This window comes from Harpegnathos saltator, unplaced genomic scaffold, assembly GCF_003227715.2.
Source record: "Harpegnathos saltator strain DR-91 unplaced genomic scaffold, Hsal_v8.6 scaffold376, whole genome shotgun sequence".
Lineage (NCBI taxonomy): Eukaryota > Metazoa > Arthropoda > Insecta > Hymenoptera > Formicidae > Harpegnathos > Harpegnathos saltator.
This window is the reverse complement of record NW_020230179.1, coordinates 294,018-316,332: the sequence shown is the minus strand read 5'-3', so window position 1 is coordinate 316,332 and position 22,315 is coordinate 294,018. Positions and strand designations below refer to the sequence as shown.

General features: G+C 43.6%; 1 protein-coding gene across 5 annotated transcripts in view; it reads left to right on the top strand.

Moving 5' to 3' along the window:
* The window catches only part of Sytbeta (Synaptotagmin beta), a 38,007-nt gene that overhangs the window by 14,140 nt on the left and 1,552 nt on the right, over positions 1-22,315 (top strand). For 2 of the 5 annotated variants that reach the window (XM_025300549.1, XM_025300550.1), the window contains exons 3-9: positions 17,083-17,137; positions 17,732-17,966; positions 18,891-19,145; positions 20,836-20,934; positions 21,062-21,335; positions 21,414-21,647; positions 21,763-21,930. In XM_025300549.1, the coding sequence (XP_025156334.1) occupies positions 17,083-17,137; positions 17,732-17,966; positions 18,891-19,145; positions 20,836-20,934; positions 21,062-21,335; positions 21,414-21,647; positions 21,763-21,930 (1,320 nt within the window). The remainder of the gene's footprint in view (positions 1-17,082; positions 17,138-17,731; positions 17,967-18,890; positions 19,146-20,835; positions 20,935-21,061; positions 21,336-21,413; positions 21,648-21,762; positions 21,931-22,315) is intronic. The other 3 variants (XM_025300551.1, XM_011155966.3, XM_011155965.3) reach the window with 3 other exon arrangements.

The window sequence follows — 22,315 nt, the reverse complement described above, 5'->3', positions numbered from 1 at the left end:
CGTCGGTAGGATACGAGTCGCATGTACCCGAAGGACACTGCAATTGTCGATATTATCTTCGATATTATCGATGTGCGGCGGAAGCACCGCCGAGGTAAACGATTAGCTCTGGTTCGCACTTATACCTGCCGACAATACGCCGGTAAGAAAAAATTTTGGAAACATTTTTATATACCCGCGGTGTGAATTTGGAGTTAATAATAATAATAATAAAAGAATGATAACATTATCGACCATCTTTAGTCGTCCGATATAAATATCCAGACATTTAGGGTATAACAAAGTATTAATCTTACAATCTATATTTATTTCAATATTTTGCAATTTTGCAACGACGTGTACTGTGTATTACTGCAAAATTACATTTTTGCGCTTATCATGTATCCTGAGAGGCGAAATTTACCGACGAGAGGTTATCAAACAGCGGAATTGAGCCGGCGATCTTTATTCTTATCTCGTCGGTGGCAAAGAGAGTTGTTTGATCAAAATAACGTCGATGAAAAATTAACACCATACACACACATTCACAACGCAACTATTCGCTTATTACTATCGCGGGGGCGTCTTTTTATTTACGAAATTTTTGATAAAGTAGCAATCGATAAATTGCTGTTACATGCAACATGCGATAAACTGTTCATTGAAATTGAACTGTATTGAAGCAAAGATGACAAATTAAATTTTTTTAATTATAAGTTACAGCGAAAGTAATCTTCGACGAATACACAGGATTAAAAGCGAAATTGCATTCAAGATTTCGCAGCAGCAAGCTTGACGTTTAATTTGTAGAGGGATCAAATACACATTCGTGTTTGTTAACACTTGTTGGTTAAATGAATTTTAATAATCGTACGCTCATCGAGAAGAACTCGAGAATACACTTTGAGAAACACAGGAGCTTTCTTTCGTTCGCCGTTCTTTTACATGATATTTACTCGCGTCAAGTATACATTGCACGCGAGGAAGCAATTTTCTTACGTAAAGCGAAACGCGAAGTAAACAAATCGATTTAATGTCAAAGGTTAACTCGATCGGTGTGTGACCCACATCTTTTCGGCCCACTTTTCGAAATTCAAACCGCGACGAGAGGTCAGCCGAATGCGATTATGCATTACACGCGTTCGCGCGCGCGCAAAAGTTCGTCGAGCGAAATAAAATTCTTGTTCCTCGCAAATGCGGCCGAGGCTGTGAATTCAATGAAAATGGGATTAAATAAATTTACGGTTTATATTATCTCGATTGTCGTGCCTCCGCGCATAATCCGCGCCGAACAAGACCACAGAATCTGAAATTTGGATCGATACGGACGGAGCTCGTAATCGTCACGGGTATCGCCGCGTTTTCACAGACACAGCTCGTGCGAGGTGCATCATGGCGCGACGATATTTTTACGAAGCCGAGTCACTCTTTGATCTCGCTTTTAACGTTCGTTGATGTGTACTAATATTTATAACTTATTCATCGTAGAAATCCATTACTAACTTCAAACGAGCCGGAATTAAAAGTGCCACGTTTACTGCTCCGATACACGCCTGCTTTTCCGGATTAATTTTTTTCTTATTGTTTATAATAAGCTAAATATCCCATAACACCCTTCCGTTTTACGCGTTGGACGGGCTGACGGAATATGCAAAATAGGTCCGCCTCGGAGTTATAATTTGATATACAACTTGATGTCGGGAAATTTAGCGCGACGACGATCCTTTTCACGCTCTTGCGAAACTTGCGACATTTAAGCTGTGCGGAAGATTAAGCCCGGGCTAAATTCCTCGCGATTTCTCAGAGCGAGCGACTGAGACCACTGGAAGTTTCGATGAATTTTATATCGCATTTTCGCTCACACGTAGCGCATATTCGCATGTATTGTAACGCGTATTTGTAAACGCTCGCGTATAAAGCGTCTGATGTGTTCCAGCTTGCCGCACGGATCAATTTGCGAGATAGTGAACTCCCGTTTTATGCAAAGTACATCGAAGACACATCGTAATTAGGTTAATGTACCGTACACCACGACGTTATTCTTAATACGAGATTGCCTTCCGAGGCTCTTAGACATTCTTCAATTTAGACATCGCCGTCGTTACACACACGGGCAATCTCATTTCGCAGTTTCTCGAACAAATTGTACACGCATTGTGCGTACAGTGTTTTCTTTTTTGCTTTTTTTATTTGTACAATTTTATTGAATGGGCTACGGAAGAGCGAATTCGCCGTCGAGATCTCTTCGCGCGATTATAAGGCGGCGTAAGAGGAACGATTTCGCGTCTCAAATTGATACGGCAGTTTGCATTCTTTATGTTCGTTATTGTGATCGCGAAGAAGCTGAAAAATACACCGAGAGGAAGAGAGAAAGAGAACAACAGAATATATAGCAAACAACATACATTTTTTTTTAATCTGAATTAAAAATTTTTTAATGTTCCTGTTTTAACGCGTTAGGCTATTGTGCGATAATCCGCGATGCAGATTGTCCTCGTATTACGTTAAACGTCCCCGCGCTACGCACGACATTTTTGCGGTTAAAGAGCGACATACAAATCGCGCGGCCGTAACTTTTATGAATCGAATTAGAAAAAGCGTCAGTTGTTTTCACGCTTCCCCCGGTTAAAACGAGCCCGATGCAAACCACTTTGGTAAGCATCTCGACGCAAATTCTTGCGCGAATAGTTACGCTAGTAGTTTCACGGAATTACCACTTAAGATTTCAGCGGATTAAAAGTTTAAGCTCCTACTTCTGAGAGCGGAAGTTGAATTCAGTCGCGACTCAATCAACGTTTATCGTCGAACGTCGCCGGGATACATACGTATAATCACAGAATAAACATAAAATAAAAACACAAGATAAAGAGAGCAGCTCTCTCTCTCTCTCTCTCTCTCTCTCCAATTGCACGCCCGCATGTGGCAATTACATGTCGCGCGTCAGGCACGCAAAATGCGCGAGCCGATTAATAATTAATTAGCGAGCCACTCGACGCCGTTAGTTATTCCGGCGACGTTGACGCGCGTGATATCAGAAGTATAAGTATCCACCGAGATGAAAGTGCTATCGATATCTCCCGCCCCGCGATCGTTCTCGTCCCTGAGGTGTAACCTGTTGCGGCGCACGCAACATTCTCCGTCTCTCCCTCTCGCAGCCGATATCCATCTCCTCTTCCGCCTTTCGCCACCCTTCTGGCTGAGGGTGGCAATCTCCCCGCCGCCCCTCGGACGGCACCAGCCACCACCTCCAGCCAGCCAGCTATGCTCGGCGAATCGCCGTTTTCTGGTGGTGCACGAGCCTTGGCTCTGGTCGGGCGCGTACACGGTGCGGAGCGAAGTCAGTCGGGCTGGCCCCAGCACCCGCGACACCGCGGACACTACCTGGGTGACACACATCCGCGCGTACAGTCGGGAGAGCGCGATCGTTCGAGAGGGATCGAGAGAACCGTCGTGTCGCGCTTATTCGCCTTATCATCTCCTGCAGTCACGATCGGCGCGAGTGCGGGCTTGAAATTAATCTTGTGACTCGCCGCGAACGATCGCGACGGGCTAGAGGTAGTTGGCTGGCTAACTGACCAGCGAGGTAGTAACGAGAGTCCGAGAAACAAGTGTAATTGATTATCGTGACGTTCTGGTGTCGCGAGATCTACTTTGTCCAAAGCCAACCTCGCTCGCTCTGTCCGCTTATACGACCGATGACGACTCGGGTCGGCGTGGCGTCCGAGTAGTTGTGACCTCGACACTTCAGACGTTTGTCTTTCTGTCTTTCTCTCTTTCTCTCTTTTCCTCTTTCCCTCTTTCCCTCTTTCCCTCTTTCCCTCTTTCCCTCTTTCCCTCTTTCCCTCTTTCTCTTTCTCTCTCTCTCTCTCTCTCTCTCTCTCTCTCTCTCTCTCTCTCTCTCTCTCTCTCTCTCTCTCTCTCTCTCTCTCTCTCTCTCTCTCTCTCTCTCTCTCTCTCTCTCTCCGCGCGTCACGAGAGTGTGTGTATTAAGAGGGTGGGAGGGGCGGGGGAGAACGGAAGACGTCAATGACGCAAGATTAATTGGATCAGGTCACGGTGGAGTAATGAGCTGCGGTTATGTCCGACCGGTGAACCGTAATGAAATCAAAAGCCTTCCTGTACAGCTTTGTATGTGATTAACAGAGGGTGGTGATGGTGCGGAGAGAAGAGAGAGAGAGGGAGAGAGTGCGTAGCGAAGGGACAGATATGTAAAACTTTCCGGGCAGATAGATTTGTAAAGAGAAGAAGGGCTAAGCGATCGATCGCGCGCGAAAAGAAAAGTATACTCTGCGGTTAGGCGACTGTAGCGTAATATCGGTGAGAACTTAAGTAGACGTCAATCAGAATAGATATCGATTTCTCTAGCTGATGCTCGGATCAGCACTGCCTACCACCGTCTCCACGACACTTACTGAAACGCGATCTAGCGTGTTCCCCCTCGCGGTTGAACGTCTTATATACCATAATAATCCTCCGTGATGTATGTAGGATCCGGAAAAATCAGGAAAGCGTAGGAGAGCTCTGATAACGTTGACGCGATACCGGATACGGGTGGTAGTAGGTGGCTCGTCGGGGGAAACAAAGTGGATCATGAGCGGAACGAGAGCCCGATTATCAATCTGGAAACGACATGTCGGATTTTTTGCTCGCGAAAATCAGACGGCCGCGCTTCACTCCAAATGCATTATCTCATGAAATTTAGACACGCGTATATAAAAAGTCGATGATATTGGCCTCCGAACACAATACAATAGCACTTGACGCGGAACCGTAACGCGGAACTATTGTCTCGATAATCTGGTATTGATTTTTAATCAACCGCGAAAGCGCGAAGCAGTCCGTTGAAGAGAAGAAATATACGGGACAAATGTATCTCGCGCACGACGAAACACACACATACACTCTCCAATAGCGTCACCGAGTCCATATCCGGATCGGACCAAGTAACGTGATGAGATAATTAATCGGCCCCGGGCGTACAGCGATGTATCGCTGTACGAACGATTGATTTGACGAAAGCGAATTACACTCCGGGCAAATGTATCTTCACCTCAAACGTCACCCCGTTGACAGATTTAATCGATATAGTCCACGTCCACGAATAATAAACGATGGGACGCGACGCATCAGAAATGTCATCGCTCAAAACGTTTACGTCTCTTTGCGTCTCTAAAAGCACGAAATCAAATCCAGACCCACGATGTCCTTGCTGTTGCAACAAAGTCCCATGTATGCGCGAATAAACGCGCTATCGTGCGATCAAGATTTCCCGTCGGTCGGAACGGGAACTCGTAATTGTCTCTCTCTCCCCCCCCCCATTCGCTCGCGGAACTGCGTCACTTTCCAAATAGTCTTGATAGAGGAACGTAAAGTTCCGGGCTCGCTCGACAGTCACGCGAGATGAAGATCGTTAAGAGCGATTCGTGCCGATCGTCCGGAGTGTCGCGCGGGCGGCGACCGAAGTTTTTCAATTACAGATACAGGCGGGGCGGGTGAAGCGGGAAATAATCGCGTGGGAGCCTACTTGATTCGTTTTCGTTAATTTCCTCATGTAGATTTCCGCAGATAGCGAGCGCGCACCGCCGCGCCGCCACGTGCGTCGTCGCGCGTTGAAACAATAACGCCCGGGCGCTAAACCCTCGCGAGCTCCCGGCCCCGTCGCGGGCCCTCGTGACCTTGGAACTCGAACAGTTGTTGTGCACACGTTCGTCAAAGTGCCGGACAAATTGTCGGAAGTTCTGGGCGATGTCCTGGAGCTATGCGCCGGAGGCGGAAGTGGCGGTAGCGGGGCCAGCGGGGGCGGCAGCGGGGCGGCCGGGGACAGGACGTCGAGCGTGGCCACGAAAATCAGCGTGGTGACGGGGGTGGCGATAATCAGGGGTAGATGGGCCCAGCGGAGCACGAGGTCGCCCCTTTCCTCCATCGCCAATACCGATAGTGCCGACAGTACGACTTCGACCAGTTCGGAGGTAAACAATACGCAAATTCCTCACAGGGGGAGAATTTAGAATTTATCTGAAAAATCTTTACATTTTCATACATTAAAAAAGAACTCGCTTGAGCCCGACTAGGATACTCTCATATTATTCCGGAGTGGTATATTTGACGGCAATATGAGAAACTATTTTATGCATGATATTTCTGCCATTTCTGTGTTACAAAGTAGAGAGAGAGAGAGAGAGAGAGAGAGAGAGAGAGAGAGAGAGAGAGAGAGAGAGAGAGAGAGAGAGAGATATCCGAGTAAGCTATTAATTAACAATGTTGCAAAATGTGAAATGGGCTTGAGTATGAATTTATCCCAGTTACGCGAGATGCGGCGTGCTATATTATTGAACAAAATTCTCTCCGTGCAGAGAGAAAGTTGCCTCTCATCAGCGTTTCGTGTCGTTTTATTTGATTCGCCTTCTGTGAGGGGGAGAGATAACTAACCGTCGCGTCACAAGAAGCGTACCCGAAAAAGGAGAGGCTTTCCATCATTTCCAAATACTTTCGCGGATTTCCGAGGAAGAACTAATGGTCCGCTAGACGCCTCGTTGAACTCGCGGGAAAACCAACATGCGATTAACTTCGGCATAAGAGTGCATAAAGGGTTTCCGGGAATCGCGATAAGTACGACTAGTCCACTCGCGAGGACAAGGCGAGAGAGTCTAGAAAACTATTCGGGAGAGACATCTCGAGCACGTCGCTAAGTTGGGGCCGTTTTTAACGACGGCTTTTAGTCGCTTTCCTCGCCCAGCGCGGGATCTCGCGTAGTCTCGCTGAGAAATATTCGCGAAATACTCTCGGAAACTTTAATATACACTCACGAACGTACTGCACTTTCAGCACCGCGAATCCAAATGCACTTGTTGCGCCGTTTCTGACGCGGCCTTCTTCCCCGTTGTACGCGCCACTTTGTTCGGGGTTCTTCAACCCGACGTGGCAGTCGTGCGGCGTAAATGTCAGACGTCGTGTGTACCTCGCTCATTAGGATCTCCTGTGATCCTCATATCGATGTTGAAAGCGCCAACGGGAAGCACTAGAAGCGAAAGGAATCTCCTACAGCCGCGCCCCGCCATCGTCTACTCCGCGTCGTCCTGAGAACGTTCGCTCGCTGATAAGATGTGGGATTTCAATCGGCGCTCGATTGCGCCACTGTGACAACTAATTAAATGGAAATTAAGTCGATCGCAAGGACGTCGCGACTCGCTACTCGACGAGCAAGCGGAAACTAATCTTCTCGCGTACACTCCTCGTGGCGCACAAGAAATCGGGATGAAAGTCCGAAAGGGTTCGGCGGCAGCATTGTCAAATATCAGAGACGTGATCTCTCACGAGCCGCGCTTTTATCCGAAATTCGTATTCGGTACATCGAGATTCTTCCCTTGGACAGTTGAACCGTGAGATTCGATGACGGCGCGTTTTCGAATCGATGCCTTCCGTAAAGAGACGAGGAGCGCTTAATCGGCACCATCACGTCCGTGTCTGACCCCCAAAGCGTTCGTTTCCGCAAACGAGACGTAATTTATCGTCGTTCTTGTCGAGTCGGGAACAACATCGCCCTTTCTTTTCCCTCACACTTTCCCGAGTAGAAAAATTAATAGGGTTCTGATAAGGGCCTGATTATTTTTCTCTAATATTCTCGGACCCTAGTAGGGATGGAAAGACAAGGGCCTTACAAGATGTCTAACAAATGGTTTAACGAGTCCTTATAAGGCAATATTATGAGAGCTTCATAAGACAATATCAACAGAGCCTTATAAGGTAATATTAATAGGGCCTTTGGGCGAGCGTTTAGTGTTGTGCTTTGATAGCGTGTAGAGGCGCGTGGCTTACATCGCCAGGCGGCTGTCTTTATCGAGGCATGTTTATTGAATCCACCACAGGGCCTTATAAGGAAATATTTTTATTATTACTTGAGTAAAAATATTCGTTCTTTTCATTCCAAAAAATTTAGACTGTAATTTCTTTATAACCTTGTTAGTATACAACAAGAATTTTTTATTTTTAAAATATAGCATACTTTACAATAAAATATAGCATTCTTTATACGTAAAAATTCTGTTACTGTTTTTATTAAAGTTCTTACTATTATTAAAGTTTGCTGCATTTCAAAATAAAGGCAATTTTAGAGAAATGAAAGAGACTAATGAATATGGCAACTAATAAAACTAATAAAATTTGTTTTTAATTGCGGTATTAAAAAATCTTTAAAAGAACCAGATAGAGGCGTACCTACCAAAACAATAGTAAAATATAACAATTTTATTACACGCTTCAGATCTTATTAACCCATTAAGGCCCATGCTTAAACCAGTAGAGATATGAAAAAAGTAACTATTGGGTTTCTGTCATGAGTCCTAGCAATGATTATTATTAGTGCTTCAAATTGGTTGAAAAAAAATTTTTGTAAACAAATTGTAAACAAATTAAGAAAAATTAATTTTACAGATAAACTAACCGCGCCAATCTATTCTAGAGAAAAATCACTAAAGAAACATGTGTTACATTTTCGATTTTCTACTTCATTTGTTGTTAAAAAATTACAAACAATCTTTATATAAATGTACTCGCTCCAGCCCATGCCTAGACCAGTAGAGATATGAAAAAAGTAACTATTGAGTTTCTACCATGGGTCCTAGTAGCAATGATTATTGGTGGTCCAAATTGGTTGAAAAAAAATTTTTGTAAACAAATTGTTGTAAACAATTTTTCAACCAATTTTTTTCAACCAATTTGAAGCACCAATAATCATTGCTACAACCCATCATGTCAGAAACCCAGTAGTTACTTTTTTCATATCTCTATTGGTTTAGGCATGAGCTTGAGCGAGTACATCCATATAGAAATTGTTTGTGTAATTTTTTAACAACAAATGAAGCGGAAAATCGAAAATGTAATACATGTTTCTTTAGTGATTTTTCCCGTAGAATCGATTGGCGTGGTCAGTTTTCCGGAAAAGTTAATTTCTCTTAATTTGTTTACAACAATTTGTTTACAAAAATTTTTTTTCAACCAATTTGAAACACCAATAATCATTGCTAGGAGCCATGCCAGAAACTCAATAGTTACTTTTTTCATGTCTCTACTGGTTTAAGCATGGGCCTTAATGGGTTAATTTTACCTCAGAGCTTATTAATTTTGTATAACAAAACTTGATTTTGTATATCTAAAGCATCCTTAAGAGATCCTTTTAAGGCCCACATCAGTTTTCCATGTTAAAGCGTTATTTCGTAAAATCTAAGATATCCTTAATAATAAATCTTTCTAAGGCTCTCTTAATAGGCCTTTCTCAGCTTTCTTTATCAAAGCCTTATTTATTAGATCTAAGACATCTTCTAAAATATTCTAAGATTCCTCTCAGTTTTCCTCATCAAAGTTATTCCTTATTTATTAAATTTAAGGTACCCCTAATAAATCCTTCCAACACCCATATCAGTTTTCCATGTTAAAGCGGTATTTCGTAAAATCTAAGGCATCCCTAATAAATCTTTCCAAGGCCTTTCTTAGCTTTCTTTATCAAAGCCTTATTTATTATATCTTAGGCACCCTTAAAAGATCTTAAGATTCTTCTCAGTTTTCCCTATCAAAGTTATCCATTATTTATTAAATCTAAGATACTCCTAATAAATCCTTCTAAGGCCCTCATCAGTTTTCCTTATCAAAGCCTTATTTCGTAAAATCTAAGGCACTTCAAAAAGATCCATCTCGGGGCCTGTGGTAATAATGAAGCATCCCTTTTTAGAATATCCTACTTTCAACCTTATCGGGGCCTTATGCTTCATGAGGATGGCCTTAACGATTTTTGCTCAGGTTGTGATTTCGCGAGGAGCACACTGAAAAATGTCGTGCGTTCAATCGAGCCGGAATCGGACGCGAAATGTAGCGCGGTGACGTTCGTATAATTACAAATCGACCGAGAGTCTCGATAGGAGCGATGCTTTCAACGCTTTCAACCTAAATGGGATACATTCCCCGACGCAATTATGCAAATTACGCAATTTATAGCGCTATTCCGAACGGCGCGAGAGACGACGCACCGAGAGCTGGCGGGTTTCGCGCGAATGCGCGCACTCATTCACCGAGGGAGTTGTCTAGGTGCGCGAATACAAAGCTGTTTACGCCGTTTTCTTCGAATGGGAATTATGTAGAGCCCTGTGTATGCGAAATTTCGTATACCGCTTTATTCGCGTTACTCGCGTTACTCGCGTTACTCGCGTGACACCGCATTACTGCGTTACGCGCGCGAACGCGCGCGCGCGCGTCAGAGCTATTTCCCAGTAATAATCCCGGTAGATTCGTCGCTCACGTCGCTCATACTTGCTCATTAGATCCTCAAGACGAGAAAGCAATCCTCATTGCGCGCCGTTCGATTATGCACAATTTTTCGGCGTTCCAAAAACGTCCGCCGCATATCGGCGCATTTTATTCGTCTCTCCACTGATTCTTTAACTGAGAGAGGAGCAAAGCGTATCTCTTTATCCGATTCTTCGGTCTATTATAATGCACAATCGCGGACGGAGAGATTGCCCGCTTTTCTTTGCCCCTCTGCTTTCGAAACCTGCAAACCCGTCTTGCCGGGCGAGGAAATTCTCTCAGCGGGAGGCGGATTTTGCGGACTGACCGACGCGCAGTAAACTCAACACAATAGGTAGTCGTAGGCGATTATTAGTATTAATATTGGTAATTACCTGATTTGTTAATACCATCACGTTTATCTCCGATTTAGTGTCGCGATGTTGGTATTGACGTTGATATTAATTACCGATATTCCACACAGCCGACGTACGTACATACAGACGTGCACACTCTTGTACAGGACACCGGAATATTAATGGCGGAATTATCACGGCGACGGATTACCGATTCGACACATTGTCCGTCCCCGCTTCGACGAGTAATCAATAGATAATAAATCAATAATACGTACATGGTTGGGACATCCTAATAACCCAGTTACATCGCGTGTTAAGGCCTCTTTATCGTTAGCGGAGTCTCCGCGTTTGATCGCGGAGTTTGATCAATGACTGTCGACACGTGTGTGAATAATATTTCTTCGGCTTCCGCGTCGCCGAAAGAGCATCATCACTGCTGCAAACGCAATCGGTTGTACCCCGATTTTTTTCCAATTTAATCGGCGCGATTATAATGCCTCCTATTGTCACGAGTAATTTCCAATTAATTCCCTCGAGCAAATCGAGTGTGAAACGCGCCAGTGTGAATAGTCAAAGGTGTATATCGAATAAGCTGTCATTTACATATCGATTCGTCCTCGATGTTTCCTGCGTGTCCGCGCATCCGCGGATGAGCTTTTTCGACCGCCTACGTTTTTCTCTCACGACTGACGAACGGCGAAGTTTTTCTTTCTCGCGCGCGCGTCGCACGGCTGAATGTATAATAAATATAACGCTTCGCTTTCGGCTTTCAGAGAGACCTGAACACTGAACGTGAACGCGCCCGCCGTTCTGCTGCAGCGACGGGATAACAAAAATACGAAACGTAACAGCTTTCCATTTCGATATTAATTTGGAGTCATAGAAGTTGATAGAATTTTCTACTGCCATTCGCCAGCGACTGTTCCAGTTTCATTTAAATCCGATGCAGCTGTACGCGCGTTGCTTTTGCAGACCCGAGCGTAAAAGGAAACGGAAAATATGTGGCGAATCAGTGCGAATTAATGAGAAGAGACGGGGAAAAACAAGATACGTTTCGAAAGCAGGAGACGCGTCTCTTTTCACTTCGTAAATGTTTTTTTTTTCTTTTTGTTTAATATGTGGAAGGAGAGATATATTTTTTAAGTGCCCGTCATCGATTGTTGGTGGCTGCTCGACAAGAGAGAGCCGAGAGATCTCGGAAGTCTCGTTTCTCGTGTCTCGGGAGACAGTTTATGCGGGGGCGTATTCGCGTGTTGTATCTTCCGTGCGCGCTCCGATGGACGACGGGAGGTGGGTCATTCCTTTCAATCGGGACTAAAAATCTGCCGTCAGTGCTTGTTATGCATGGTCGATAACAGTATATTTTCTGAGCGAATATATCTCGCCCCCGTCGGGCTCCTCGTCCGCTGTCGCCCGCGTCCTCGAATATTTCGTCGCGCAGGGGCAGCAGCTCGATGAACGCAAAATGCTTTATCAACCACACGGAATTTCGTCCCAGTCCGCTGCGCGAAGATCGCCGCCGTGTATCCGCGCGAAAATCTGCATGATAAAGCACGTTAATTTCTTCCCGCACCGACGCGAGAATTAAAGTCGCGCCGGCACCGCGTCACGATGGGGAAAAAAAAGAAATAACTTGGACGGCGGAAAAAGGAAGGAAGAAATTTATATCGCACGTGTATGGATTTTTGATATCGTCGCTTTGCGGTTTTACGCCGTCCCGTCTCGGCGCACGTGTCGCCCCCGAGCCTTTGATCCGCCAAAAGATCTCGTCATTACGGCGATTTTAATTAAGTCGGTCGTGTTGGCATTTTTTCTTTCTTTTTAAGACCTGACCGTTTTAATATTTAAACGAGCTCCGTGCAGGTGCTTGCGCGCGTGTGTGCGCTATTAACATCATGTTCTCGTGTGCCGCTTAAACACTTAACGATAAATATCGTCGCGTCTGTTATCCCCGAGAAAGCGAGGAAGCCCGAAGTGCTTTCTATTGTTTAGCGTTCATCTCGAAGTACGTATCGCGCGAAGCCCTTTTCCTCCGGCGTAAGGTGAAAATTTCCGAACTCGAGAATACTTGGAAGTTTTCACTCTTCATGAGTTTACGCCGGAGAAAAAGACTCATGATCGACCCCTTGTATCTCAGCCAGAGGATCTGCACATTTCGCTTGAGTGTTAAAACTGATGAGCACCCCATCTGAAGTGAATATAAATAAAATATATTATAAATAAAAAAAAAAAAAGAAACAATACCGTCCATTTCTCGATATGTCTCCCGGTAATGCCTTATCCATTTCGCGCAGCTGCGCCTTCACTCAAAGTGGCTTTCGGGTCAAGTTCCAATTAAAGCGATCGATGATTAACCGGCAGAGTCGCCGATAATAATTTCCTCTTGCGCGATGCGTCCTCTGATAATAAGCAAAACGTTGATGATATCATTAATAAAATGTTGATAGTATCGGCTATAATAAAACGCGAGAATTTTCTCATACATTTTACCGGAGCCAAGCTCCGGTAAAGTTTTCCACGCCGTTGCACAGTGGGGCCAGATGACATTCTTTGGTTCAAAATTCTCTAGAGGCCTGAATTTTCAACCGATCATCGACGCCAATGGGTGAGGTTGTTCCTGAATAAATTCCGAAGAGATCTGTCTTGCCAAAATTGAAAAAAACATTTCCTTCTCGGATTACTAGCCCCAAAAGAGAAAAATTATCGTTAAACGCGAGAAACTTGTGAAATACTCATTATTCGACACTTATTTCTATCTAATAGCGTATTCAACGGATTGAAACTATGAAACCAATCAACAGACACCTCGAAATTTATCGATCTTGAACCAGAAACTCATTAAACCAAAACTCATATGCCCAAAATATAAAAATATCAAATATAGACCCGTTAAGCACAAAACCGAAGGATTTTGACTCTTAAGCCCATCAATCTAGGAATCAATCCGAGAACTTTTTAGCTCGTGGATGCATGAAGCCGTATACAAGGTGTCCCATTTTAACTTTTAATAATTTTGGAATTTTCAAAGATCGATAAGTCAACAAAAGTTAGGGCACTATTATAGTAATATATTCTTGATAGTAAATAAAGTAAAAACGTTTAATACTATTTTTTCTTTCGACGAATAGTTAACGAGATATCGTAAGTTAAATGTTGAAAAAGTTACCAAGTTTTCCTGAAATATTTCAAAAAATATTAGGCAAATAAAAAAATGTTTCAGACGAAAGTTGTTAAAATTAATTGGTAAAAAAAGGAGATATAATAAAAAATTGGGCTTTCTATTTAAAAAAATTAAATTGACCTTCAACTGACCTTGAAAATGCCCTCCAAATAAAAAACTGATAAAGCCATTCTCTTTCCCCTTCGAAATCATGAAAAACGTGTTTTAGCGTTTTTTAATATCTTTCATAGTTTTCGAGATTTTTTAATGCGAAAGTTAAAATGGGACACCCTGTATATTAAGAGCCCCAAATAATCCAAAGAACGCAATGTAGCCATAGCTCGAGAACCTAATAATACTCGACGTTGAATATTCAGTTATAAAACATCAAGTCCGAGCCTAGAAATGCTGAATGCCAATGTTCTCCATGTTTTTACTTATTGGATCCATGGTTTAATTCTTTCTTAATGTGGGCCAAAATGATGAGCTTTGAAATTCTGAGTTTTCTAAAAGGTGATTATAAGTTCTGGGGTCTCGCATTTAATATCCATAGGCTCGAACCCATTGAGGTCGAACCCAAGACACTGTACTTTAAACGATAAACTTTTCAGACAAACCCTAAACCCATGAACCTATGAACCCTGGACCGATAATTTCTTCAAAATTTCGGCTAGACAGATCTCTTTGGAATTTAGGATCAGGATCAACCCCTCATCCATTGGTGTCGATGATCGGTTGGAAATTCAGGTCTCTAGAGAATTTTGAAGCAAAAAATGGCGACTCCGGTCGAGTCAATCGTCGGTCGGCTTAATCAGGATTTGGAGGAAGTCACCCTGTCACAGAAGCCTCCCACGGGCACGGACCTTTGCACGGACGCGCGCGCACACGCAGGTGTTCTCGTCTGTCGAGAAAGGGACCTGTATAAATTTGCATAACGGCATAAGTACGGTATATGAACACGCCGCCCGGCGAATGAAACGCCCAACATAAACAGCCGACACGGCCGTCGTCGTCGTCGCGCTCGCCGGCCCTCACGGGCTGTTCCGCCGATCGTGACCGCTCTCGGATCGTTATGCAGATTTGAGATCGCGAGAGAGAGAGAGAGAGAGAGAGAGAGAGAGAGAGAGAGAGAGAGAGAGAGAGAGAGAGAGAGAGACCCCGCATGCACTTCGTGCGTGAACGCGCGGCAGACGGAAAAAAGGACGGAGCGCGGAGATTTCGGTGTTTTGGCTCGATGGGCGGAACCGCGTGGATTCTGCTCGCGCTGCTCCAAGTATCGACCCGTCAAAGGCAGCCTCCAGCGACCTCGCCCCTAACTGCCATCTACCCTTTCGTCACAACGTTGAAACTCGAACTTGGCGTCTCCGGCTCTTTTCCTCTCTTACGTTCTGGAGAACCTTCCTCGCGATGAGCACGTTTGCTTGTGCTCCGTACACTACGTCCGTTATGCGAGCTCCCCGGCTAATTTCCAAAGGGCTCTCCGTTTCAAAAAGCCACCGTTCGATCCTCCCCCGGGAGATACGGACGGCAGAGAACGGCCAAGGCAACCTGTCAGGCGGAGAGATTGCGCGACCCGGAGAAGACATTTCGTGAAACTGCCCCGCGCAAAATCCCGATCCCGTATTTTTTCACACAAAGCGTGCACGCGATTTTGCACGCGAATGGTGGAGAGGATGAACTCGCTTCTACGCGCAAAGCAGGACATTTTTCGCAACGGCCAAGCAAGCTGTCTGTATTTTAATTAAAAGGCAACTTTGTCGACAGTTGAGCTGACGCGACGCGAGTCACGTGGAAATTGTTAAAACGCATCAACATCCCATTTTTGTTTCTGCACGGTGCAGTGTGTGAAAGCAGCCGGCGGCTCGTGCGTGTAACGAACGCGGACACCGATGTGAAAATATTGATGCGATTCTCGTCATCGCAGCGTCAAAGGCGAAGGTGGGTGAAATTAAGCGCGGGGCGAGGCGGGGTCTAATTAATGTTACATATCGGCGGCAATGCGAGAGCATCGTGTACACATCGGACGCACATACACGCCCGAGATGAGTATGAAAGCATCGGTGTGTGAAGCGTTAATTAATATGTAACCCTGCCAGCGTACGCGTGCACGCACGTTTCGTGTGTGCCTGGAAAATAAATATCGGCGCCGCGCGATCGCGTCAATAGGAAACGCGTGATCAGCAGATTGGATCGGCAAGGCGAGATTACGGAGGAAGGACCTTTCATCGATTGACACTGAAACTACCGGCGATCGGCGCGACCTTATTTCCACCGGAGCAATCGAAATGACAAAGTTTTAGAAAAATAGCCGGGCAGGAAAGTTTATTTATTTATTTATTCATTTTAGTTTTGTTCAGTGTCCGTCAAAGATATGAGATGCGTCGTTAAATAAATTCAAGTGATTTCTGCAAGAAATTACCGGTCACTTTGTGCGCTTCGATAATTCTAGTATAAATCTCTTTATCAATCAACAATACCGTGCTTTTAATTGATCCACCATATTAAAAAAGAATTGACGTCTACGTTGTCCAAAATATTTTATGTCAGCTCGTCGATCGACGAATGGACGAAATTGACCAGATTTATTCGAACCAAACACTTGTGTTTTATTATGGAATTGTTTTTCTCTTTTTATATCTTTTGTTTTTAATTGAAATTATAAAAACGTGATAATCTCCAGAATGCATGTTTTATCACACAACGCGAGTCGAGAATTAAAGAACGTTCCCTTCGTGCAGTTTAATAAATATATAACCGAAAGTAATTTCGCGGAATGGGAAGATCTTGGAGAGAGAATTTAATTTTCTGTATTTTCGCGAGACTTTATTTTTCTCGTCCACGTCTTTTCGTCATATTCTCTGCAAATTTTCCCTTCTTTCGATATTTTTGTTTGACGGTATCACTGCCGGCTCACTATACTTACGATGCGCGCGGTGGTATGACGAATTCTTGTTGTTTCAATGTAATAAACACGACGATAACCAGATACGAAAACAAGTCAAACATATTTACGCAACGATTTACGATATCTATAGTGCATGCAATCGAGCCATTCGCGGAAATACTCTGTGAAAATAATTTTAACAGAATTTTCCATTCGAAGAAAATCTGTCGGAAATTCCTCCGATGCGTTATCTCTGTTTATTTCTTTTTCTTTTTCGTTCGTAGTGGGAGATGTGCGAACGCGTTGCCAAACACTTAATTAAAAATCTATACGACCGTTTAGCGTGTAACACGCTCGGATTCAATAAACCCAGCATGCGCCGCACCGAGGCTGTTGAAACTCTATGCTTTGATTTTCTGTTTCAGGAATTTAACATTGCAAAGGAGCAGCATGCCGTGCAGCCGTCGACATCTGAATCGGGTAACTATAAATTGTTTTCATATAGGACCGTCCCCGCAAACGCTAGTTGAAGTTACACGTAATATGTATAAAGGGAGAGATAGATAGAGAGAGAGAGAGAGAGAGAGAGAGAGAGAGAGAGAGAGAGAGAGAGAGAGAGAGAGAGAGAGAGAGAGAGAGAGAGAAAGAGGTGGAGAGATTCTCCCTTCAAGGTAGTTTCTGCGAAATTACATCCAGTTAACTTTAATTAATGCCTACGGGAATGCTGCCTATGGGTACGCGTATACATTAGTTTCGCTTCCGTGAAAATTGCACATACATACAAACAATTTGAAATCAAAGATCGCCTCTGAAATTGTTTCCCACAATCGTCGCTGAGTTTCAAAATGGTATCATTTGTTACCGGTCACACACAAAGGACTCCTCTTTGAGGTGTCGATTCACGCCTCGCTCGCCGTCGCTTATCCTCTCCCCGGAATTAGATTACGAGGAAATTTACGAGCTATCATTGCGCGCGACTGAAAGACTCTTTCTCAGAAAGTCTATCCGGCCGTTATTAGCATGATAATTTGTCATCTCATCTAATTTCACACGTAATCCCTTTTCCGCTTGGAGGGTTGCCTCATCAAAGTCGCAGTTACCCTGGCGGCGGTAGCGGCGGAAGTGGCGGTCGAACATTGGCGAGAAACTCATCTGTCAGCTCTCAAAGCTCACTGGAGGGTGCATCCTGCTCCTCGAGTCATCGCGGATCATCGCCTCAAATCAGGGCGTTCGGTCCAGACGGACGACATCATGTTCGACACGATCCCTTACACGCCGCCTCTTCGTATCCACCCAGCAGGAACTCGAGGTTGATGGAAAAAAATATGTGACGCATGTATTCATTGTTCGCCTTTACGTAATATATACGGAGTAAACAAGCGGGAGAAATCACAATGTGCTGAAAAGAGGGTGATTTTATTCGGAAAAAGAGAATCCGGCTGGGCAAAATGTCGAATGAATTTCCCTTGCGGCAGACTCTGAGAGAATCAGCTTTGAAGGTCGAAAATTGGTAATATATTCTTTTCCTGTAATATATTCTGTTTCCTTTATTTATTTATTTTTTTTTTATTTAAATAATGTCGAACGATTTTGTGTGAAACTTGTCTCTCGAGAGCGGCACACGGAAGTACGATGAAAAATATTGCTCGCGGAAATTAACAAATTGATCGATGATTCGAGATGTGAACACATGACGGGTGTATATTTATAATAGTGCTCGTTGCCCCACATTTTCAAAGCCCTCTTGATTGATTTAAACAACACAGTAATCATTTATTCTCTTAATTGCAAAAGCTCCGTCCCGGTGGATTGCACCTATCTTCGCTCGTGAAATTTAAGATCTTTGTGAAGTCGATTATTTTCTTTTTTCTCACAATCTCTAAAATATGCGCTTTGTTGAATCAGTTCCACAGATTGCGCAGATTGGGGTTTGCTTTGTTTAAAATTAAACCGGGCGATTTACCGTGGCCAGGCTTACAATTGCGTATAATTAATTAATCATTCGTGTCTACATACTGTGCAATAATAACACATTAAGTTGAACGTCTGTTTGTTTGATCTCGGGACGATCCTTGTTCGTGTCATTTTCGTTTGTGTAACTTTTCAAGTAAATACATTTACGTAAGATGTAATCTTTTCGCGTAAGTCTCCAAATGGGGAAGTAATGCGCGATCGATCTCGTTCAATACATAAACTCTTGAATTCCTCTCTTCTCTTGTGCGTGGACTTGCAGCTTCGGAACTTGCCACAGGTCTCCCTCACCAGCTAGGGCGGCGTCCTTGGATGCACGTTGTGGAAGTCCTGCCAGTTACTCGAGCAGCCTGCATAGTGGAAATGCGTCGCCTTCGCAGACCTCTTTGTCATCAGTAGCAACGGGCGTGAGCTCTACGTGCGTATGTTCGCCAATAAATGCCGTTCAAGGCACTTCGAGACAAGCCAGTCGTTGCTTGTCGCCTCTTCTCATCCCGCCGCCACGTGCTTCCATAAGGTAAATATCAATAACATACTCACATAAAAGTCAATAATAAACTTCTCGTAAGCGTGGCAGAATTATTAAAATTCTCATAAACGTATTTAATATTCTCGCGAAGGTAAATAATAAAATTTAAATGAATTGAAATGAATAAAAATGTTAAAATTTTCGAAAACGTACAAACATTGTTGTCGCGCTCTCAGATGCTATTATTAATAAACCAATATTAAATCCCAAAATATTTATCTGTTGCAATTATGAGACCAATTCGAGCGTGTTCCTCGCGGAGATTCTTCGAATTATTCACTCGCCGAATTATTGGGTTGTTCGGAAAGTAATTTCAGTTTTTGCAAATAGATGGTGTTAATTACTTTCTTAAGCAGTTTTAACCTCATTTTAAACCAGAAAATTATTTTACGTTTTTACCACGCACATTTCGAGCTTCATTTGCAAGAAAGTTGTTTTGGAATCTGTCAAGCTGTTTTTGTTTGGCGTCATACCACAAATAGAAAATAGAAAAATAGAAAAACAACGTGAGCATTTTCGTCATATTTTGCTTTTTTATTCCGTAAAGGCAAAATGCAGCGCAAGCAAAAAAAAACGGTGTGCCGTGGAGAGGATGTGTCGACCGAACACGTGTCAGAATTGGTTTTCAAAATTTTGTTCTGGAAATTTCGATCTCAAAAGGTGCACCATGTTCTGAAAGGCCAATTGAGTCTGATGAAGGCCAAATAAAGACATTGGTGCACGCAAATTGTCATTTAACAACACGAGAAGTTGTTGAGAGATTGAATTTATCGAATTCGATCGTGCACGAGCATCTGAAACAACTTGGTTTCGTTTCAAAGTTCGATATTTGGGTTTCACATGTTCTCATAGAAAGCGATTTAACTCGTCGCATTATCATCTGCGGTTTGCTGTTGAAGCAGCAAGTGAGGAAAGCGATGCATTTCTGAAACGACTCATAACTGGAATGGAGATGAAAAATAAATTGTGTACAACAGTATTAAACGCAAAAGATCATGCAAACATGATGAACCAGCTCAAAACACATCGAAAGCTGATATCCATCAAAAGAAGGTGATGCTCTCTGTTTGGTGGGATTGTAAAGGAATGGTTTTTTTGAGCTGCTACCAAACAAGCAAACGATTGATTCGAATGTATATTGTCATCAATTGGACAAATTGAATGATTCCATCGAGCAGAAAAGAGTAGAATTAGCGAACAGAAAAGGTATTGTGTTTCATCATGACAACGCCAGACCTCACACAAGTTTAATGACTCGTCAGAAGTTGTTAGCGCTTGGATGGGATTTGCTACCGCATCCACCATATTCACCTGATCTGGCACCATCCGATTATCACACTTGTTTCGGTCATTGCAAAATTCTTTGGATGATAAAAATTTCGATTCAAATGAAGGTGTCAAAAAAACCACTTAATTCAGTTTTCAGCCAATAAGGAACAGAAGTTGTACGAGCGTGGCGTCATATTATTACCTCAAAGATGGCAAAAGGGGTTGGAACAAAATGGGGTCAATACTTAACGGAATAAAACTTTTCTTTCTATTAAAAATACGGTCTTTCATTTTTATATGCAAAAAGTCGAAATTACTTTCCGAACAACCCAATATTTAAATTTTTTATTGCGTTTTCATCGTCGGGACGTGCTGTTTTTCAAAGAAATCTTGGTGTTTCCCTCGACAGCAGCAATGGTGGCCCCATACCACCCGCTTCTCCGCTTGGTTCCCTACAACCGGATCTCTACCAAAAACAAGACAGCAAAGTCTTTCTCAGCGCCCGCAGGTACTTGATAAAACTTGACTGACTGAAACCGCGGACCTGAAATTATTATCCCTCTTTTGCTAGAGAAAGGGAAAACGCATGATTGGCGATAAAAGTAACGGAGATAATGATCGTATGATGCTCGCAGGACAGGGAAACACTTGGGCGAGCTTCACCTGCGCTTGAAATACGACTTCGACAGATCGGACCTGCATGTGCACTTGATCGAGGCGAAAGATCTCGCTGGTAGCGACCAGGGCGGCTTCAACGATCCCTACGTGAAGTTGACCCTCAGCCCGGAAGTGGACACCAGGAAGAGGCAGACGCAGATCCACCGGAACAATCCGAATCCGAGTTTCAATCAGCACTTCAAGTTCCCCGTTAGCTACGAAGAGCTGCAGGAGAAGACCTTGGTTTTGCAGGTAATTCTGTCATGCTGTTATCGGATCGCGCGCGATTGTTCGAAGCCTGAGATAACATTTCATATTACAACGCGCTAGGTGTTCGATTACGATCGTTTCTCGAGAAACGACGTGGTGGGCTCGCTGAGAATGGCGATGGACAGCCTCGATCCAGTCTCTTCCACTTCCTGGACGGACGTCTGGGGAGAAATAGCGAGGGAGCGCAAACCGCCGGAAGAAATCCAAGAAATTTTGGTCTCCTTGTCCTACTTACCAAGCGCCGAGAGGCTCACCGTGCTCATGATGAAAGCCAGAAATCTGTTTCCTCAGCAGGTAGGCTAATTCAATAACAGCATTTAAACTTTAGTCTGCAAACACAATATTCCGCTCTTCATTTGTGATAGTTATCATAAGCAACCTCAGTGTTATTTAATTAACATTGATGCAGGACAAGGAGAGCTTAGATCCGTTCGCGAAGGTTAGCCTCCTCTGCGGCGAGAGAAGAATCAAGAAGAAAAAGAAGACAGCCGTTAGAAGGGCAACGATGAATCCCGTCTGGAACGAAGCGATGTCATTTAATATACCCGCTTCGTCGCTTGCATCGTCGGCTATAGAGGTATGATTGTTCCTCGATATTAACAGTAAATTCAATTACTATTGAGAATATCAACCCATCAAGAACCCAAGAAAGTAAGTTCTTTTGACTTCAGCGAGTTAAATTAAATTCCGCACTCTGACGAAAAAGAGAAAAAAAGGGAGTTTTAATTGTTAGATTTACGTTTGGTAGATTTTTCCACTGCACGTGATTACTCTTAATCAAATGTAGAGTATCATATGCTCGCACTCGATGCTTTGACCTTTGAAGGTTCAAATTTATCGCTGTGTATATTTCCTGCGAATCCTGTCCCGTGTGAAAGGTAACGAATTGAAACGATCACAGAAGGCAAGATTATTTTGTAACAGACACTCGTTAGAATTTTTGACAGAGACATAATACCGGC